The 21715-nt window shown below is 36.9% G+C and overlaps 1 protein-coding gene across 1 annotated transcript in view; it reads left to right on the forward strand.

Annotated features, from left to right (window-relative positions):
• Positions 1-21715, forward strand: part of CFAP54 (cilia and flagella associated protein 54) — a 377376-nt gene that overhangs the window by 286572 nt on the left and 69089 nt on the right. The window contains exon 64 of the mRNA XM_015431414.4: positions 4126-4296. Coding sequence (XP_015286900.3) covers positions 4126-4296 — 171 coding nt within the window. The remainder of the gene's footprint in view (positions 1-4125; positions 4297-21715) is intronic.

A 21715-nucleotide genomic window follows, 5' to 3' on the forward strand; every position in this document is an offset into this window, starting at 1 on the left:
TTATCTTATCCTACTAGAATATAGTAACCTTATGTTTTGGGTAGATAATTATACTTTTTTTGTTGTTGTTGTTGTTGAGACGAAGTCTTGCTCTGTCGCCCAGGCTGGAGTACAGTTGCGCGATCTCAGCTCACTGCAAGCTCTGCCTCCCAGGTTCACGCCATTCTCCTGCCTCAGCCTCCTGAGTAGCTGGGACTACAGGCACCCACCACCACGCCTGGTGAATTTTTTGTATTTTTAGTAGAGACAGGGTTTCACCATGTTAGCTAGGATGGTCTTGATCTCCTGACCTAATGATCCACCCACCTCGGCCTCCCAAAGTGCTGGGATTACAGGCATGAGCCACCACACCTGGCCGATAATTATACATTTTTTAAAAACATCACTCTTGAACATTTCTTCCCTACTCAAGAGAGTCAGATGACTGTTAATAAATTATAAGTTTTAAAAAGTAGTGGAAAGACCTATTAAGATATTTTTAAGAATCCAGTCAAAGAAATGATTCTCAGTTGGGGTCCTGCAGTGGCCCTCAGTGCAATGTATTGAAAGCACACTGGAAGATTTTTCAAACGACTTTCTCTCTCTTCCCAGATACTGGGATATCGTGGCATGCCCGATGCTTAGCAACCCCATTCTGTGCCCAGATTCTAAATCATTCAGGAAATAAGATAAAAGAGTAAAACAGATTGGGATTTAAAAGTGCTCATCTTTAGGAGTCATGAAGTTGATATTATAGGATGTGGTTTATATTTATTGGTGAAATGATCTTCATAGTAATGAGTACCAAAGTAGACAGATTTACTAATCTGGCCTCATATTATTGGGTCATTTCAGGCTCCTCACATGGGGACAGGCTCCTTAAAATCTGTTACATGAGGAGCAGAGAGTGTTCACTTCCTGCAAACATTTTACTCCCAGGAAGAAAGCACAGAAGTAGGCATGCCCAAAGTTCTTTTTCCCAGATTCAGCAATCGAGCAACACTCCTCCATGGGAAGGAGTGAGTGAGGAGGCGAGCAGGCCGGGAAGGTAATGTTAATGTCTGGCCCTGCACACAGAAGCGCTCAGTGGGAGCAGAATGAAATCGTTGCCATCTAACACCAGATTCAGATTCACCCCTCCTGGGAACTGAGACTGTCTTTGAGGATTACTGCCAGGTGTCACAGATACCTCAGGCATTTTGGAGTAGGAGGCAGAGGACAGGAAGACTGAGAACAATAGTTTCAATTGATCTATTCTTGTGAATATTATCTAAGAGTTCAGAAACTAATAGGTGTGATTTCTTAAATACTATTCTAAAAGGAGCTCTGCTTGAGTATTTTAGTATTAAGGGCAGTCTATCATTACCCATTTCCTAAAGATTATGCTCCAAATGTTCAAGCTTGAATACATTGTAAATACATGTGACATTTCTAATGGCAGCAGTGTTATCAAAGAGTTGTTTCACCCTGTTTGCTCTTTTTTGATATAATTAGTGTAACACTCCCCAGGATAATCAGCTCTGGAGATCACTGTCTCTTGCCTGACAGGTGCAAACCACCTCATCATGTGTTCGTTTCACTAGGGTAGACAGCTAACGAGCATAAAGCCTTTTGGATTTTTATATATATATATATATATAAACTCCAAGCTTGGCTGATTTTTATAATAACATCTTTGAACCTTTAATCACTCAGGAGGCTATTTTCAATCAAACTCGTTCCATAATTTGACACTTAAACCTACTTTCCCCCACAAAGAAGTAGCTGCCTTTCCAGAACAATCATTGCTCTGTGTTGTGCTCATCAGTTGTGTGATTCTGCATGTTGTCAAGTCTTTCGGAGCTTTGTGATGGAAAAGCAAAGGTGGCAAAAAAGTTACATTAAAAATTCCCCAAAAAGAATATGATTAAAATTGTGCATAATGCTGAGTTATTCATGCTTGGACTGTATGCCTGTGACAGTCAGTGTAAGGTTAAATATCTGACTAGCGTGAGCTGCTTTACTGTTTATAGGACTGTGGCAAACCAGAGTTCTCCTAAAAAAAACAGGTAGGCCTGTTGTTTTATTTCTTTCAAAGAATAAAAAAAAGTAGAATAAAAGTATTCAGTGTATAATTTATCAATTAGCATATGTAATGAGTCCTCTTGGCAACTACATATTATAGTATTTGAAAGGTAATGGAAAATTAAATACCTATTTTGATATTGACTTATGTTTATAATTTATCATTATTAGACTGCTGTGCTAATAAATAATGCACATATTGAAATAAAAGGTATTTTTACTTTTCAATACTTATCTAGTTAATGAATATGAAGTATTTGCTAAAATAGTTGTCAGAACCTCTGAAAGTCACTCAGATATGAAGAAATTTAAGAAATTATTTTTGAATCAATTATTTACTTGATTTTTTTTTTTTTTTTTTGATGAACTGCCTGACATAAAATTACTCTTAATTAAGCACTTACAAATGATTGTTTAACCCTGCTAATCTTGCTTATTGTGTATTTTGGTCATGCTTTTAGAAGCAAGGATTCTGGTTTATAATAGCCTTTTATGATTGTCTCTAGACATTTAGAAAACTTTTCACATTTAATATTACCTTTCAGTCAAAACATTTTTTCTTTTATCAGTAGACAACTTGAAAGGTCAGTGTTTTTATTTCCGTTTTTATTTTATTTTGAAGACTTTCATTCACAATCATATTATATCTTGAATAGGCTCAGAAATAATGGGAAGGACAAAGCCTTATAGAAACGCCAGGCATTTCTTTCTGGCCACTGACAAACACTCCTTGGTCATCAAACTTTGACAGGCCTTAGATATCAAAAAGACTGAAATAGAGGGACCACTTCCCAGCTGCCATGCTATAATCTTGGGCATAACAAGAAGTTAATATTGAAAGTAGTGTGCACTTCATTGAAGAAGGTCCTTTTTCTTTTTTTGAGACAGAGTCTCGCTCTGTCACCCAGGCTGGAGTGCAGTGGCATGATATTGGCTCACTGCAACCTCAGACGGTCCTTTTTAGACTTGAAATATTGTTTTTACCATTATTATCTCTGTGGCTAGCCTGTTGTTTTGTTGATCATTAGCAACCATGCTTTGCTTTTTCAGTTACCTTAAACAACTAATTAAGTAATTTACCAAATTGGCAATTGCATTCTATACATTTATATTTCTTGAAGATTCCTCATTCAGTGACCAAAATTGCATAAAAGAAGCTGGGCCCATATTCATCACGGACCAAACTTACAAATCAGCCACATTCATTTAAGGAGAGGAGGATTTTAAATTTTCAGAGCAAGTGGATTTTAGAGGAATGGATTTTAGACTTTGGAGCAAAATATGTCTTATTTTCCATATGGCATTGCAAAAAAAATACTATTGGAAAAACAATAGTAATTTATAACCACACCCTTAGTATATTCACCAGTGAAAAAACCAGAAACCAAATAGGTGTTCCTAGAAACAGTGGTGATGTTGAGACTGAAATGGTGGCATGGGCATTTTCCCTGCTAGATCTTCATCCTGTAAGACTTACCAGAGTGGAAGAGATTTGTTGAGTTCACTGAGTTCTGAAGCATATATATCTATATCTATCTATCTATAACTATACCTATATATGTATATAGATATCTATCTATATCTATATCTATATCTATATCTATATCTATGTATATATTTTTTGAGACGAAGTCTTGCCCTGTCGCCCATTCTGGAGTGCAATGGCACGATCTCAGCTCACTGCAACCTCTGCCTCCCCGGTTCAAGCAATTCTCCTGCCTCAGCCTCCTGAGTAGCTGGGATTACAGGCGCACACCACCATGCCCGGCGAATTTTTGTATTTCTTTGGTAGAGATGAGGTTTCACCATGTTGGACAGACTGGTCTCGGACTCCTGACTGTGTGATCCACCCGCCTCTGCCTCCCAAAGTGCTGAGATTACAGGCGTGAGCCACTGCGCCTGGCCAGCATATTTTTACTGTAGGAGAATCTTCTCTGTAGTAAGCCAGGGTTAGTTTTAAGATTTACCTCTGTAAAACAAGCTGAGACAATCCCAGAATTTTTCAATATAGCCAAATAATTTGTTTTATATATGTAACAAATGTAACCAGTAATTAAACTGATGTTTTTGTTTGTTCCCTAGTTGTATCGCGATAGTTCTCTACAATCCATTTTATCTTTTAAGCCTGTTTCAAGCTCATCTTGTGTGGAAATAATGCCAATAGAAATGGTAACACAAGCTTCAAACAAAGAACTTTGCTTTCAGTGGTACATTCCTCCCTTGGATAGACCTCCCAAGGAGACAGAACCTATGGTATGTAATATAATTATAGAACTCAATCTTTCATTTAGATATAAAGCTTAACTAGGCCATTATAACTTGAAGAGTAGAGGGCATTCTCTTATCATATAGATGAGAACAGGTAGCAATATATAATCTGTATTGTCTAGTAGAATAAATTTGAAAATAACCAAGAAATCTGAGAAAGTCTGATTCAGGCTGATCATTTTTCTTTTTCCTGATCCCATAGGGAAAATTTTCAGTGTGTCACCATTATATATGATGTTTAACTTTTCTTTGGTAGTTATTTATCATGTTAAATAATTTTTTTACTGCTATTTTGCTAAGAATATTTACCATGAATATTGTACTGTATCAAGATGATTTTTATAATTTTTCTTTTTAATATTTAGTTGATTTTATAATGTCAGATCGACCTTGTGTTTCTGAGATAAACTCAAATTGATCATGATATATTTATTTTGCTGGATTCAGTTTGCTATTATTTGTATTAGATTTTTGCCTCTGTTTTCCAGAGTAATATTGGGCTAATTTTATACTATTCTTTTTAAAATTTTATTATTTTTTAATTTCAATAGGTTTTTGGGGAACAGGTGGTGGTTGGTAACATGGATAAGTTCTTTAGTAGTGATTTCTGAGATTTTGGTGCACCTATCACCCGAGCAATGTACGCTGTACCCTGCCTTACCCCTCTCCCACCCTTTCCCCTGAGCCCCCAAAGTCTATTGTATCATTCTTACATATTCGCATCCTCATAGCTTAGCTCCTATCTCATGAGTGAGAACATATGACGTTTGGTTTTCCATTCCTGAGTTACTTCACTTAGAATAATAGTCTCCAATTCCATCCAGGTTGCTGTGAATGCCATTATTTCATTCCTTTTTATGGCTCATTAGTATTCCATGGTGCGTATGTGTGCATATATGTATCACATTTTCTTTGTCCACTCACTGATTGATGGGCATTTGGGCTGATTTCATATTTCTGCAATTGTGAATTGTGCTGCTATAAATGTTTGTGTGCAAGTATTTTCTTGGTATAATGACTTTTTTTCCTCTGGGGAGATTGTCAGTAGTGGGAATGGTAGATCTACTTTTAATTATTTAGGGAATTTCCACACTGTTTTCCATAGTGGTTGTACTAGTTTACATTTCCCCCAGCAGTGTAAAAGTGTTTCCTTTTCGCCACATCCATGCCAACGTCTATTTATTTTTTGATTTTTTGATTATGGCCATTCTTGCAGGAGCAAGATGGTATTTGCATTGTGGTTTTGATTTGTGTTTTCCTGATAATTAGTGATGTTGGGCATATTTTCATGTTTGTCGGCCATTTGTATATCTTCTTTTGAGAGTTGTCTATTCATGTCCTTAGCCCACTTTTTGATGGTATTGTTTTATTTTTCTTACTAGTTTGTTTGAGTTCCTTGTAGATTCCGGATATTAGTCCTTTGTCAGATGTACAGTTTGCGAAGATTTTCTTCCACTCTGTGGGTTGTCTAATGATTATTTCTCTTGTTGTGCAGAAGCTTTTTAGTTTAATTAAGTCCCATCTGTTTATCTTTGTTTTTGTTGCATTTGCTTTTGGGTTCTTGAATATGAAGTCTTTGGCTAAGGCAGTATCTAGAAGGGTTTTTGTGATGTTATCTTCTATAATTTTTGTGATATCAGGTCTTAAATCTTTGATCCATCTTGAGTTGATTTTTGTATAGGTGAGAGGTGAGGATCCAGTTTCATTCTTCTACATGTGGCTTGCCAATTATCCCAGCACCAGTTTTTGAAGAAGGTGTCCTTTCCTCACTTTATGTTTTTGTTTGCCTTGTCAAAGATCAGTTGACTATAAGTGTTTGGCTTTATTTCTGTGTTCTCTATTCTGTTCCATTGGTCTATGTGCCTATGTTTATACCAGTACCATGCCGTTTTGGTGACTATGGCCTTATAGTATAGTTTGAAGTTGGGTAATGAGATGCCTCCACATTTGTTCTTTTTGGTCAGTCTTGCTTTGGCTATGCTGGTTCTTTTTCGGTTCCATGTAAATTTTAGGATTTTCTTTTTCTACTTCTGTGAAGAATGATGGTGGTATTTTCATGGGAATTGCGTTGAATTTGTAGATTGCTTTTGGCAGTATGATCATTTTTGTAATATTGATTCTACCCCTCTGTGAGCATATGTTTCCATTTGTTTTTGTCATCTATTATTTCATTCAGCAATGTTTTGTAGTTTTCCTTGTAGAGATCTTTTATCTCCTTGGTTAGGCATATTCCTTAGTAATTTTTTTTGCAGCTATTGCAAAAGGGGTTGAGCTTTTGATTTGATTCTTAGCTTGCTTGCTGTCGGTGTATAGCAGTGCTCCTGATTTGTGTACATTAATTTCATATCCTGAAACTTTACTGAATTCATTTATCAGTTCTAGGAGCTTTTTGGATGAGTCTTTAGAATTTTCTAGAGATATGATCATATCATCAGCAAACAGCAACAGTTTGACTTCCTCTTTACCAATTTGGATGCCCGTTATTTCTTTCTCTTGTCTGACTTCTCTGGCTAGGACTTTCAGTACTATGTTGAATAGAAGTGGTGAAAGTGGGCATCCTTGTTTTGTCCCTAGTTCTTAGGAGGAATGCTTTCAACTTTTCTCCATTCAGTATAATGTTGGCTGTGAGTTTGTTGTAGATGGCTTTTATTGCCTTAAGGTATGTCTATTCTATGCCAGTTTTCCTGAGGGTTTTAATCATAAAGGGATGCTGGATTCTGTCAAATGCTTTTTCTACATCTCTTGAGATGATCATGTGATTTTTGTTTTTAATTCTGTACCCTGCCTTACCCCTCTCCCACCCTTTCCCCTGAGCCCCCAAAGTCTATTGTATCATTCTTACACATTCGCATCCTCATAGCTTAGCTCCTATCTCATGAGTGAGAACATACGACGTTTGGTTTTCCATTCCTGAGTTACTTCACTTAGAATAATAGTCTCCAATTCCATCCAGGTTGCTGTGAATGCCATTATTTCATTCCTTTTTATGGCTCATTAGTATTCCATGGTGTGTATGTGTGGTATATCACATTTATTGACTTGTGTATGTTAAACCATCCCTGAATCCCTAGGATGAAACCCACTTGACCGTGGTGGATTATCTTTTTTATGTGCTGCTGAATTTGGTTCACTAGTATTTTTTGGATGATTTTTACATTTATGTTCATTGGGGATATTGGTCTGCAGTTTTCTTTTTTTGTTAAGTCCTTTCCTGGGTTTGGTATTTGTGTGATACTGGCTTCATAGAATGATTTAGGGAGGATTCTCTTTTTATCTTTTGGAATAGTGTCAATAGGATTTGTACCACTTCTTCTTCGAATGTCTTTTTTTTTTTTTTCTTTTTCGAGGCAGAGTCTCACTCAGGCTGGAGTGCACTGGCATGGTCTTAGCTCACTGCAACCTCTGCCTCCCAGGTTTAAATGATTCTTGTGCTTCAGCCTCCTGAGTAGCTGGGATTATAGGCCTGCACCACCATGACCAGCTAATTTTTGTATTTTTAGTACAGATGGGAGTTTTGCCATGTTGTCCAAGCTTGTCTTGAACTCCTGGCCTCAAGTGATTGGCCCTCCTTGGCCTCCCAAAATGCTGGGATTACAAATGTGAGCCACTGCACCCAACCAATTCTTTGAATGTCTGATAGAATTCAGCTGTGAATCCATCTGGTCCTGGACTTTTTGTTGTTGTTGTTGTTGGCAGTTTTTAAATTACCATTTCTTTCTTTCCTTTTTTTTTTTTTTGAGACAGAGTCTCACTCTTTTGCCCAGGCTGTAATGCAATGGCATACTCTCAGCTCACTGCAACCTCTGCCTCCCGGGTTCAAGTAATTCTCCTGCCTCACTCTCCCTAGTAGCTGGGACTACAGGCATGTGCCACCATGCCCGTCTAATTTTTGTACTTTTAGTAGAGACAGGGTTTCACCATGTTGACCAGACTGGTCTCAAACTCCTGGCCTCAAGTGATCCACCTGCCTCGGCCTCCCAAAGTGCTGGGATTACAGGGGTGAGCCACCGCACCCGGCCCTTTAATTACCATTTCAGTCTTACTGCTTGTTATTGGTCTGTTCAGAGTTTCTGTTTCTTCCTGGTTTAATCTAGGAGGGCTGTATATTTCCAGGAATTTATCCATCTCCTCTAGGTTTTCTAGTTTGTGTGCATAAAAGTGTTCATAGTAGCCTTGAATGATCTTTTGTATTTGTGTGGAATTGGTTGTAATATCTCTCATTTTGTTTCTAATTGAGCTTGTTGGGATCTTCTCTCCTTTTCTTGGTTAATCTCACTAATGGTCTATCAGTTTTATTTATCTTTTCAAAGAACCAGCTTTTTGTTTCATTTATCTTTCGTACTTTTTTTTCCAGTTTCATTTAGTTCTGTTCTGATCTTCGTTATTCTTTTCTTCTGATGGATTTGGGTTTGGTTTTGTGCTCTTTCAGACTTCTTGATGTAGGCATTTAATGCTATGAACTTTCCTCTTAGCACCACTTTTGCTGTATCACAGTTTTGGTACGTTGTGTCACTATTGTCATTCAGTTCAAAGAATTTCTTAATTTCCATCTTTCATTGTTGACCCAATGATCATTCAGGAGCAGATTATTTAATTTCCATGTATTTGCATTCTGAGGGTTCCCTTCGGAGTTGATTTCCAACTTTATTCCACTCTAGTCTGAGATAGTACATGATATAATTTTGATTTTATTAAAGTTATTGAGATTTGTTTTGTGGCCTATCATATGGTCTGTCATGGAGAATGTTTCATGTGCTGATGAATAGAGTATATATTTTACAGTTGTTGGGTAGAATGTTCTGTAAGTATCTGTTAAGTCTATTTGTTCCAGGGTATTGTTTAAATCCATTGTTTCTTTGTTGACTTTCTGTCTTGATGACCTGTCTAGTGCTGTCAGTGGAGTATTGAAGCTATTTGTCTATCTCATTTCTTTGGTCTAGTAGCAATTGTTTTATACATTTGAGTGCTCCAGTGTTAGGTACATATATATTTAGGATTGTGATATTTTCCTGTTGAACAAGGCCTTTTATCATTATATAATGTCCCTCTTTGTCTTTTTTAACTACTGTTGCTTTAAAGTTTGTTTTGTCTGACATAAGAATAGCTATTCCTGCTCACTTTTTGTGTCAATTTGCATAGAATATCTTTTTCCACCCTTTTACCTTAAGCTTATGTGTTAGGTGAGTCTCTTAAAGACAGCAGATACTTGGTTGGTGAATTCTCATCCATTTTCCCATTCTATATCTTTTCAGTGGAGCATTTAGGCCATATAAGTATTATATTAGTTAGTATTGAGTTGTGAGGTACTATTCTATTCATCATGCTATTTGTTGCCTGAATACCTTGGTTTTTTCCCATTGTATTATTGTTTTATAGGTCCTGTGAGATTTATACTTTGAGGAGGTTCTATCTTGGTGTATTTTGAGGATTTGTTTCAAGATTTAGAGCTCCTTTTAGCAGTTCTTATAGTGCTGGCTTGGTAGTGGCAAATTCTGTCTGCATTTGTTTGTCTGGAAGAGAGTGTATATTTCCTTCATTTATGAAACTTAGTTTCACAGGGTACAAAATTCTTGGCTGATAATTGTTTTGTTTAAGGAGGCTAAAGATAGGACCCCAATCCTTTCTAGCTTGGTAGGTTTTCTGCTGAGAAATCTGCTGTTAATCTGGTAGGTTTTCCTTTATAGGTTATCTGATGCTTTTGTGTCACAGCTCTTAAGGTTCTTTCCTTCATCTTGACTTTAGCTAACCTGATGACTATGTGCTTAGATGATGATACTTTTGCAATGAATTTCCGTGGTGTTCTTTGAACTTCTTGTATTTGGATGTCTAGATCTCTAGTAAGGCCAATGACATTTTCCTTGATAGTTTCCTCAAATAAGTTTTCCAAACTTTTAGATTTCTCTTCTTTCTCTGGAATATTAATTATTCTTAGGTTTCATTGTTTAACATAATCCCAAACTTCTTGGAGATGTTGTTCTTTTTTTGTTTTTATTTTTGTCTTTGTTGGATTGGGTTAATTTGAAAGCCTTGTCTTTGAGCTCTGAAGTTCTTTCTTATACTTGTTCAATTCTGTTGTTGAGACTTTCCATTGTATTTTGTATTTCCTCAAGTGTGCCCTTCATTTCCAGGCTTTGTCATTGTTTTTTATTTATGCTATCTATTTCTCTGAATATTTTTCCATTCATATCCTGTAACCTTTAAAACATTTCTTTAAATTGGTATTTACCTTTCTGTGGTGCCTCCTTGAGTAGCTTAATAATCAACCTTCTTAATTCTTTTTCTGGCAATTCAGAAATTTCTTCTTGGTTTGGATCCATTGCTGGTGAGCTAGAGTGATCTTTTGAGGGTGTTAAAGAACCTTGTTTTGTCATATTACCAGAATTGTTTTTCTGGTTTCTTCTCATTTGGGTAGACTGTGTCAGAGGGAAGATCTGGGACTCAGGGGCTTCTGTTCAGATTATTTTGTCCCATGGAGTGCTCCCTTGATGTGGTGTTCTCCCTCTTCCCTTAGGGATGGAGCTTCCTGAGAGCTGAACTGCAGTGATTGTTATTTCTCTTCTGGGTCTAGCCACCCATTGAAGCTGCCAAGCTCTGGGCTGCTACAGAGGAGTGTCTGCAAAGAGTCCTGTAACATGATTCGTTTTCTGGTCTCTCAGCCATGGATACCAGCACTTGCTCTGGTGGAGGTAGTAGGGAAGTGAAGTGGATTCTGTGAAGGTCCTTGGTTGTATTTTTGTTTAGTGCACAGGTTTTGTGTTGATTGGCCTCCAGCCAGGAGGTGGTGCTTTCAAGAGAGCATCAGCTGTGATAGTATAGGTAAGACACAAGGTTGCCCTAGGGTTGTCTGGGATAAGTATTTGGGTTTCTCAGGTGGTGGATGGGGCCATAGAGCTCTGAAGAGATTATGTCCTTTGTCTTTGGCTACCAGAGCGGTATAGAAAAACCATTAGGTGGGGGCAGAGTTAGGCGTGTCTAAGCCTAGACTCTCCTTGGGCAGGGCTTGCTGTGGCTGCTGTGGCTGCTGTGGGAGATGATGGTGTGGTTCTCAGGTGGATAGAGTAACATTCTCAGGGAGATTATGGCTGCCTCTGCTGCATCATACAGGTTGTCAGGGAAGTGGGGGAAAGTTGGCAGTGAAAGTTGGCCTCACCCAGCTCCCACATGGCCCAAAAGGCCAGTCTCATTCCCACCGTGCCCTCCCAACAGCACTGAGTTTATTTCTAGGCAGCTAGTGAGCAGGGCTGAGAACATGCCCTAGACTATAAGCCTCCCTGCTGAGAAAAAAAGCAGGGCTTTCAGGTTTTGAGCCCCCCTACCTGCCTGGCTGCCGTGCTTGTATCTGCACTCCCCATTTGCCCCCTCCTCCGGATTCTGTCCAGGAAACTTTATATTTGGTTGAAATTGTTACAAAGTTCATCTGGAAGTTTCCTTATCCCTGTAGTCTTTCCCCAATTCCACTGACAGCCCTCCCCAAGGATCCCTGTGAGATCAAGTAAGAAATGTCTTCCCTGGGGACTGAGAGTGCCCACAGGGCTCTTTCTGCTGCTTCCTCCACCCTATATTTTGCTTGGCTCTCTAAATTTGTCTCAGCTCCAGGTAAGGTCGAATCCTTCTCCTGTGATATGAACTCTCAGATACCCCAGTAAGGATGTTTGTTTGAGGGTGGACATTCCCCCTTTCACACATTGGGCACTCACAGTTTTGGCTGTCTTATGGAGTCTGCAGCAGCAAGCCACCCACTTCCTTCAAAGGTTCTGTGGATTCTCTCAATTCCTGGTATGTTCCTGTGTTAGTTCTTGGAGCAAAAGTTAATGATGTGAGTCTCCACAGGTCGCTCTGTCCATTCAAGTGGAAACTGCAAGTTCGGCCTATCTCTTATCTGCCATTCTTTCTCATTATGCTTTTATACTGTTCTTGTTAGATGTTTTTCGTATCACGATTTTGCTAGAATCATAAAATGAATTGATAAATATATTGTATTTTACTATTTTCTGTAAAGTTTGTGTAAATTTGGAGTACCTTTTTTTACTTGATTGTTAGAACTCATCCGTAAAGCCATTGGAACCTAATATTTTCTTTCTGATAAATAGTGATATCATTCTTAATAGTTTTATGCAGTCTTTAACCAACAGTACTAGTGTACTGGTTTTCAGAGTTGGTGTCAGTTCTGATTGAGCCAGTATTTTCTCTGATAGTTTGTGCCTATGTTAAACCAAGTTTTAAATATTCTATCATTTTTGTTTATAAGACATTTTGGGTTGTCTATTTCTTCTGAGTCAATTTTTAGTTGGTATTTCTAGGAATTTGACCATTTTATTTAAAATTTCTCTCATATTTTAAGTCTATCTAATGTATTCGTAATGATGTACCCTTTTTCATTTCTTATATTAGTTGTGCATTCACCTCTTTTTCTTGAAGTTTTTAATTAGCTAGTTTTCGTTAATATATCTTTTTCTACTTTTTTGTGTTATTTTCCTAGCTGCTGACTTATTGCAATAGATGTTTATTTCAGTATTCAGCTTTTTCTTACCTAATATATGCATTTTGAAGCTATGAATTTATCTCTAAACATTGTTTTGGCTGCATCACACAAGTTTTTTATTATACTGTTGACATCATCATCATTCAGTTAAAAATAGTTTTGCAAAATTTTCATTACAATTTCTCCTTTGGCTCATGGGCTATTTTGACATGTGTTTCTAAAATTCCAAACTATGTGGAGCTTTTCTAGTTATCTTTTGTTATCTATTCCCAGGTTGTGTTGTTTTGTGGTAATAAAAAATTCTTAGTGTGATTGCTATTTGTTGAAACTTGATTTTTTTTTTTTTTTCACCAGGAAAGTGTTAATTGTATAAGTAATCTATTGCTCTTTAAAAGAATATATACTCTTCAGTTGTTGAGGAAGTATTTATGTGTAGTCGGTCAGTTTGGCCAGTCTTGTTCAAATCATCTATATGCTTGCTGATTTTTCCATTTGGTCTGCCTTTTTTAAAAAAATTAATTACTAAGAGAAGTATGTTTAAATCTTTCACTATGATTGTCATTGTTTAGTTTTTTCTTATAGTTCTCTCAAATTTTGCTTTACTTAATTTGAGGCTGTGTTCTTAGGTGCAATCAGATTGATAGCTGCTATATCGTCTTGGTGAATTGAACATTTTATCATTTTGATAATAGTACTTTTCTTAATTATGCTTTTTAAATTACATGACCTTTTTGTAATAATGTTCATTTTCCCATAAAGCCTGCTTTATCTGATGTTAACATACGAAGGTGGCTTTATTTTGCTTATTATTTTCGTGGTAATATTTTTCCAGCCTTTTTCTTTCAACCCTTCCATGTACTTGTGTTTTAATTTTGCTTCTTATAAAAGGTATGTTCTTGGATATTTAAAAATATTGTCTAACAATATTACCTTCTGACTGAAGAATTTAATTCATTAATGTAAATACTAATATATTCGGTTTAAATCTACCTTGCTTTTGCTTGTCCTGGATTTTGTTTTTCCTCTCCTTTAATATCTACTTTTGGATTGATTTCTTTATCATTCATTTTTTCACTGTAAGTTTTGAAATTATGCACTCTTTCTGTGCTTTTAGTGGTTACCTTCAGGACAACATACATACTTAACTTATTAAAATCTACATTGATGTATACCTTTACTCCCCTAATGGCTTACATGGCATTACTGTACATTTTCCTTTTTAACCCAAAATAATATTATTATTTTTATGTATTTGTTTTTCTTGTTTTATACAAGAAATTTTTTTTTATTTTAATGAATCTCCTACACATTTACCATTTGGTTTGTTTTTTACTCCCTCTTGCATTTTAGACATTTCTTCTAGGACTACTTCTTTCTGTTGAAGTACATGCTTTAGAATTTCCTTTGGTGAGGATCTTCTGGAGGCAAACACTTCCAATTTTTGTTTGCCTGTACATGTCAGTATTTTACATTTATTTGTAAAATAAATTTTCATGGGGTAATTTAAGTTCAGAAATCATGTCGTTTCAACACATTCAAAACCTCATCTGCTCATTTCCATTGATCCTGTTGAGAAGAAAGCCACTGCTGCTTTGGAAGTTTTAGGACTTCTTTAACCAGTTTCTTTTGAGATTTTCCTCTTTGTTTTTTGCACAGTTTTACTGGGACTGGTCTTCTTTCTATTTGTTTTAGTGGGTAAGAACACATTCTCTGGAACTAAACTGCCTAGGTTTGAATCTCATCTCTGCCACTTAACAGTTTTGTGATCTTGAGTATATTAGTTAACTTTTCTGCATCAAGGTTACCCTCATCTGTAATTAGAGATAACTATAAACTCCTAAACTCAATAAAGAGTAGTTGTCATTATTATGTGAAATTATTTTAAAATTATTATGCCTTTAAAGTTTAATAGCTTCAAATATACATTAAATATACTTGGTAATTATTTTTTAAAGGCACCTTTAATGTTTATCAGTAATATCTCCTTATAGATACTTTAGCTTCCAACATTCTGCAGAAAAGAGAGTAAACTGTGCCTAACCAGCAAAATTTAAGTACATAGCAAATAAAAGAAAACCTTAGTTTGCCTCTAAATGCAGTTTACAAATTTGTATCATAGATATAATTCATTTTAATGTATGTTATCCTTATATTTATATCCATTATCTATATATTTATTCATATCTATATCCATATGGATGGACATTTGAATAGGGCTAATTGGGGGACAGAAGGAAGGAGGGGACAAGTATTTAGGAGCAGTTCAGTATCAATCCATGAATTACTGGAGATTGAACAGTAATTTAGATTTTAGGATAGCCTTGAAAATGGGTCAAGCTTTTAAAAACCCAGCAGTTGGTCAATACAGCCTTTCACACAGGGACATTCCACTATAGAATTCCTTTGATTGCTGCTTTGGGTAAGAAGAGCCTCAGGCTTTTTCCCATAAAACATTTGCCTTATAGTTTTGCCCTGTTCAGCATTTTTATTTGCTTTTTGTGTTCTGCATTGGCCTGTTCTTACACTTCCCAGCTCTTGAGTGCTGTCCCCTCTAGCTGTGCCTCTGGTAGCTTCTGCAACTCCTTGACTCATGTGACCCACGTCAAATCATGAAACCTCTCGGGCCTGCCTCTCTTTGTTCTCCAGCACCATTTCTCACTTTGGCCCCTTCATTCTGCTACCTTAGGCTGGAAATCTGCTACTAACTCTTGGTCAATTATAATTCTATTCCCATCCAGATACAAAAGAGAAACTTTAGCATATTACTCTCCAGATACCTTTCATGCTATTTCCCACATTTTAAAAGTACTGTCCCTTCCACTCTTTTCCAGTTAAATCCTTGCCAGATATTCCATATACATTTAAAAAATAATGAATCTGTAGTGTCTTTTAGGGGAATGTAGTGCAGTAGTTTTCAAATTATAATTAAAAATACTAATGGGTCAAGGAGTATAGTGGATCATAAATAGAATTTTTTAAAAAGAAATGAAACACAAAAAAACACTAGAACGCATTGCATATAAAAATGTTTCCTGAAACTTTCATTTTATGATATATACGTTAAAAACAAAATTTCTTAGGTTGGTCTTCAGCATATGTCAAATTTTATTTACTTGCTGGCAAGGAGCTAATAAAAGATTATATCCATTCAGAGAGGGTTAAGAAATGGGAGGAATACATAGTCGGGAAACAGAATGTTTACCTAAGCAGTTAGTTTTAAAAAAGACGAAGAAAGCATAAAGCTTATTTCACAAGGTCACAGAAATATCATATCCATATCAGTTATTACAAGGGCAGTTTGCGGCAGGATAATTTGAGATGTCTGTATGCTGCTATTGGAAAAACAAAACAAAGCAATATCTAAGAAGCAAATGCTAAGAATATCTTTGTGGCTGATAATTAGAGTAACAAGGTTTTATCCATCAACAATTGTGTCTGACAATTAACACAGAAGCATGAACTAGTGTCAGGCAGAGATTAGAAGCAGAACACCAACTAAAAAATTCAGATTTCAGCAAATTGCTTGAGTGATTTTCTCTAGTCACAAGAAAAGATGCAGAACACACAGTTTTTCCATTTTTTAGTTTGAGAATATTTTTCCCCTTTGACAATAAGCATGTATGCATTGGGTCATGATAAAAGATGTAGTTGCTGCCATAATGCTCAGTCAAATAGTCAAGAAACACCGACCTAGATGCACTAGATCGCAGACTCCATATTTTGTTGTTTTGGAAGAAAAAGCTGAAATTCGTTTGATGATTTAAATATGGGTATACTTAAGCATTCATCTACTCATTGTTTCAGGATTTTAGCATTGAGTTTAATGTTGAATAACTGGCTGAAGCTCGTGAAACCCACAAGATAATAAGAGAGAAAACTTATGTAGAACTCACTATGTTCCAAGCACTTTACTTCCATCATTTCACATCAACTCTATAAGATAAATGCTTTCATTAGCCCCCTTTTACAAAAAAAGAAGTGAGACACAGGATGGAAGAATGTTAGTGGGCAAGCAGTCAGAATTGAAGCAATCTGACTCCAGAGTCTGCATGTCTGAGCATGGTGCTGTATTGAGTCCTCAGATGATGCTCCTGGCTATGGGCACTTCTAGCTTCTTGAAAGGATGGTAATGAAAATTAATAACTGACTTGGAGCTTTGGAGTTTTTAGGGACAAAAAGAATCATTGTGTGACAATGCAATTTAACATCCCTTGATCCACCCACTTGGTCCCTTTAGTTTATTCACCACATTGAAGCATAAATACCAATAGGAACTAGGGATGCTAGCAGCAGCAGAGTTGAAATTCCAGCACTGGGGATTTTGATATGAAATTTTTCAATAATTCAGAGGGCTAATACTCCAAGCCACAATACTTCGGAGTTAAGTTCACAACTTTGAAAATCTTAGCTTCTTGAGTATACGAGGTAGAAATTGTTCTATCCTGGTTGACAAAATTATCTTTAATAGAATATAATAGAACCACATTACAAGCTATTCATTGGAACTTTGTACAAACTAAGCATCTTTTGAACAATTTCAAAATCTTACAGGGACAAATACCAACTAGGCTGCCAGGGACTATCATTTTAATGAACTTCCCAGACAATGGCTTTAAAAATAGCTGCAAAGAGTGGTTTATTTAAGTCAGAGAGACATACTACTACAGTTTAACTGTAAGAAGATGTAAGCATGGCTAAAGGTTTGATTGCCCAAATTTGTCCCCAGATTGTACCTTAGGACTTTTAACTTTATCCTGTCTCATCTTCCTGCTCTTTTTAGAATCCAGCATTCCTAGGAGGATCTAGCCCATTTGAGGAACAGAATAAATTTGAATTATGTTTATAACTTGGGAAGGCTGAAGGAATACAAGTCACAACTAATAGGGAGGAGGGATAATAAGGAATCAGTAGGTGGCCCTTCCTTTGGGCACCTGAGAACTAATTTGGAGGGAATCATTGCTGCTACAAAGGTTGTTGTATGGTCTGAGTTTGGGCTGACATGACTGTAGCTGCCAGCTGGCCAAGGAGGGACAGGGAACTAGGTTTTCCTATGCATTTCTAGGATAATACTCACTGCCCTCCAATGGGCTGCTGTGAAACTGAGAAGTGAGTGGACCACACTTCCCACAGCTTCTTGCTCACATTGCATGGCTTGAAAGGGTCCTGCCCTCCCTGACTGCAGGCCTAAGGTGCTGTTTTGAGAGTTTAACGCTGGGCTATGCCCCACCTTCAGACTGAGTTTGAGTTGATGTGGCAGCAGCTGCTGCCTGACCAAGAAGGAACAAGAAAACCAATCTCTCCTATGCATACCTAGGACAATACCCACTACCCTGCTACAGGCTGCTGTGAGATCAAGACTCAAGCAGACTGCATACATTACTGATTCTTGCCCATGCTGCTCTCCTGAGGGGGGTCAGGGCCACCCACTCTGGTCACAAACCCACAACTGGCACCATTTTGAGAGTTTAATGTTGGGCTATACCTTACTCTTGGGCCGAGTTCCAGGCAATGCAGCTGTAGCTGCCACCCAACCAGGGAAGCAACAGGGGAGATCAAACTATCCTAAGCACACTTAGGACAATACCCACTGCCCTGCTATGGGCAACTGTGGGACTGAGGACTAGTCCACTCAATCCATTGCAGTTACCAAGAACACCAACACAGACTCCTCGGGTCCTAGTAGGTCGCTCCATCAGTGCTATAGCCACCACCCATATGACACCAGCTGCCTAGGGGCTTGAGAACTTGCCCACACATCTGGCCCACTACTCCCACTGCTAACTTCTTTATTATTATTATTATTATTATTATTATTATACTTTAAGTTCTGGTATACATTTGCAGAACGTGCAGGTTTGTTACATAGGTATACATGTGCCATGGCGGTTTGCTACACCTATCAACCTGCCATCTAGGTTTTAAGACCCACATGCATTAGGTATTTGTCCTAATGCTCTCCCTCCCCCTGCTCCCTACCCACAGACAGGCCCCAGTGTGTGCTGTTCCTCTCCCTGTGTCCATGTGTTCTCATTGTTCAGCTCCCACTTATGAGTGAGAACATGTGGTGTTTGGTTTTCTGGTGCTGTTAGTTTGCTGAGAAAATGGTTTCCAGCTTCATCCATGTCCCTGCAAAGGACATGAACTCATTCTTTTTAATGGCTGCATAGTATTCCCTGGTGTATATGTGCCACATTTTCTTTATCCTGTCTATCATTGATGGGCATTTGGGTTGGTTCCAAGTCTTTGCTATTGTAAATAGTGCCACAGTAAACACACGTATGCATGTGTCTTTATAGTAGAATGATTTATAATCCTTTGGGTATATACCCAGTAATGGGATTGCTGGGTCAAATGGTATTTCTGGTTCCAGATCCTTGAGGAATTGCCACACTGTCTTCAACAATGGTTGAACTGATTTACACTCCACGAACACTGTAAAAGTGTTTCTATTTCTCCACAGCCTCTGTAGTTTCCTGACTTTTTAATGATCACCATTCTAGCTGGCATGAGATGAAATCTCATTCCCACTACTAACATCTAAGCAAGCCACCTAGAAACCCATGATTCAGCCCTCCAGGATTCACTAACACTGGAGCCTGTGTAACCTGCTCTGATGCTTAAAAACAAGCACATTTGCCCCACTGCTGCCACCAGTGGGGTCTGGAGACGGCTCAGTTTGTGTCCAAATCTGCAGCAAAACTTCACCGCATCCTCAACTAATAACTCTACCTTAAGCCACCAAGGAAATCAGGGATACCAGTGACCTTGTGTATTGTCAAAGAAGTAACACAAAGTTCACACTATTGCAGTCACCCAAAATCAAAGCCAAAATAGCCTACTCAACCAACAACATATGTATACCCTCAGGAAAAAATAGTTGTCCCCTCCAAATCAATTTCATAAAATTGGAACAAGCAGCTGCTACATCAGATGCACATATCAATGGAAGGACATAGTAAACATGAAAAAGCAGGAAATACGATACAACCAAAGGACCACAACAATCATCCAGCAATAAATCCTAATTTAAAAAATTCCTTGAAATAGTGGCTAAAGAATTCAAAATATTGGTTTGAAAGAACCTCAGTGAAATGCAGGAAAAATCTGAAAACCAATACATAGAAATCAGAAAACCAATTCAGGGTATGAATGAAAAATTTAACAAGGAGATAAATATCTTTAAAAAAAAAGAATTTCTGAACAAAAAATTCATTGAAGGAAATACAGAATACACTTGAAAGCTTTAGTGACACACTGGAGTAAGCAGAAGAAAGAATCTCAGAACTTGAAGATGGGTCTTTTGAAATACTCTTGTCAGACAAAAATAAGAAAAAAGAATGAAAAAGAATGAACAAAGTCTTTGAGAGATCTGGGACTATGTAAATCACCAGAACTTATGAATTGTTGGTATTTCCAAGGAGAAAGAGAGATCAAAAAGATTAGGAAACTTACTTAAGGACATAATTGATGCAAACTTCCCAAATATAGCAAAGAGTCAGTCATCCAGATACAGGAGGCCCAATGATCCTCAGGCAAATACATTGCAAAAAAGACTTCATCATGGCTTATTATCTTCAGAATGTCAAAAGTCAAAGTGAAAAAAAAAGTAAAATTAGCAAAAGAGAAGTGTCTAGTCATCTATAAAGGAAATCTCATTAGTCTAACAGTGGCCTTTTCAGCATAAATCTTACAGGGCAGAAGAGAATGCAGTGGCATTTTCAAAGTACAGAAAGAGAAAACTGTCACTCAGTAATCTTATATACTGCCAGAATAAGCTTTATAAATGAAGGAGAAATAAAATCTTTCGCTGACACGCAAATGCTGATGGAGTTTGTCATTACTAAACAGGCCCTACATGAAGTGCCCAAATGGTTCTTAAACGTGGAAACAAAAGGTTGATATTCACCACCATGAAAACACATAGAAATATAAAACTTACAGTTCTTATAAAACAGTCACACAAAAGAGGAAGAGAAAGGATCAAGTGGCAACATGGCAGAATCTTATCAAACCACAAAACAAGAGAAAAAGAAACGATTTATAAACCAACTTGAAAACAATTAACAATATAACAGGAACAAAGCCTCATATATCAATATTAACTTTGAATATAAATGGAATAAATCTTCCACTTAAGAGATACAGATTGGCAGAATGGATTAAAAAACAAAACAAAACCATGATCCAACTATATGCTACCTATAAGAAACTCACCTTATCTATAAAGACCCATAATAGACTGAAAGTAAAGGGGTGAAAAAAGATATTCCAAAGGAGTAAGAACCAAAAGCAAGTGGGAGTAGCTACATTATACCAAACAAAACCAACTTTAAATAAAAAACAGTAATAAAAGACAAGGAAGATCATTATATAATGATAAAGGGATAAATTCAGCAAGAGGATGTAACAATCTGAAATACATATGCACACAACATCAGAGTACACAAATTCACAAAACAAATATTACTAAACCTAAAGAAAGAGATAGACAGCAATACAATAATAGTGGACAACTTTAACATCCCACTCATAGCAATAGATAGATCATCAAGACAGAAAATCAACAAATAAATGTTGGACTTTGTTCATTTTGCTGAGATTTACAGAATATTTTATCTAGCAACTACAGAATATTCATTCTTTTCATTGGTGCATGGAACATTCCCCAAGATAGACCACCTATTAGGCCATAAAAAAAGTTTTAACAGATTTTTTAATAAAAATTATGTCAAAGAATTTATCAGACTACAATAGAATAAAGCTAGCAATCAGAGGAGCTCCAAAATCTTACAAACACATGGAGATTAAACAGCATGTTCTAGAAAGATTACTAGATCAATGAAGAAATTAAGATGGAAATTAAAAATTTTTTGAAATGAATGAAAATGAAAACACAACATTAAAAAAAAAGAAAAAAACCTG

The sequence above is a fragment of the Macaca fascicularis genome, chromosome 11 (genome assembly GCF_037993035.2).
Source record: "Macaca fascicularis isolate 582-1 chromosome 11, T2T-MFA8v1.1".
Lineage (NCBI taxonomy): Eukaryota > Metazoa > Chordata > Mammalia > Primates > Cercopithecidae > Macaca > Macaca fascicularis.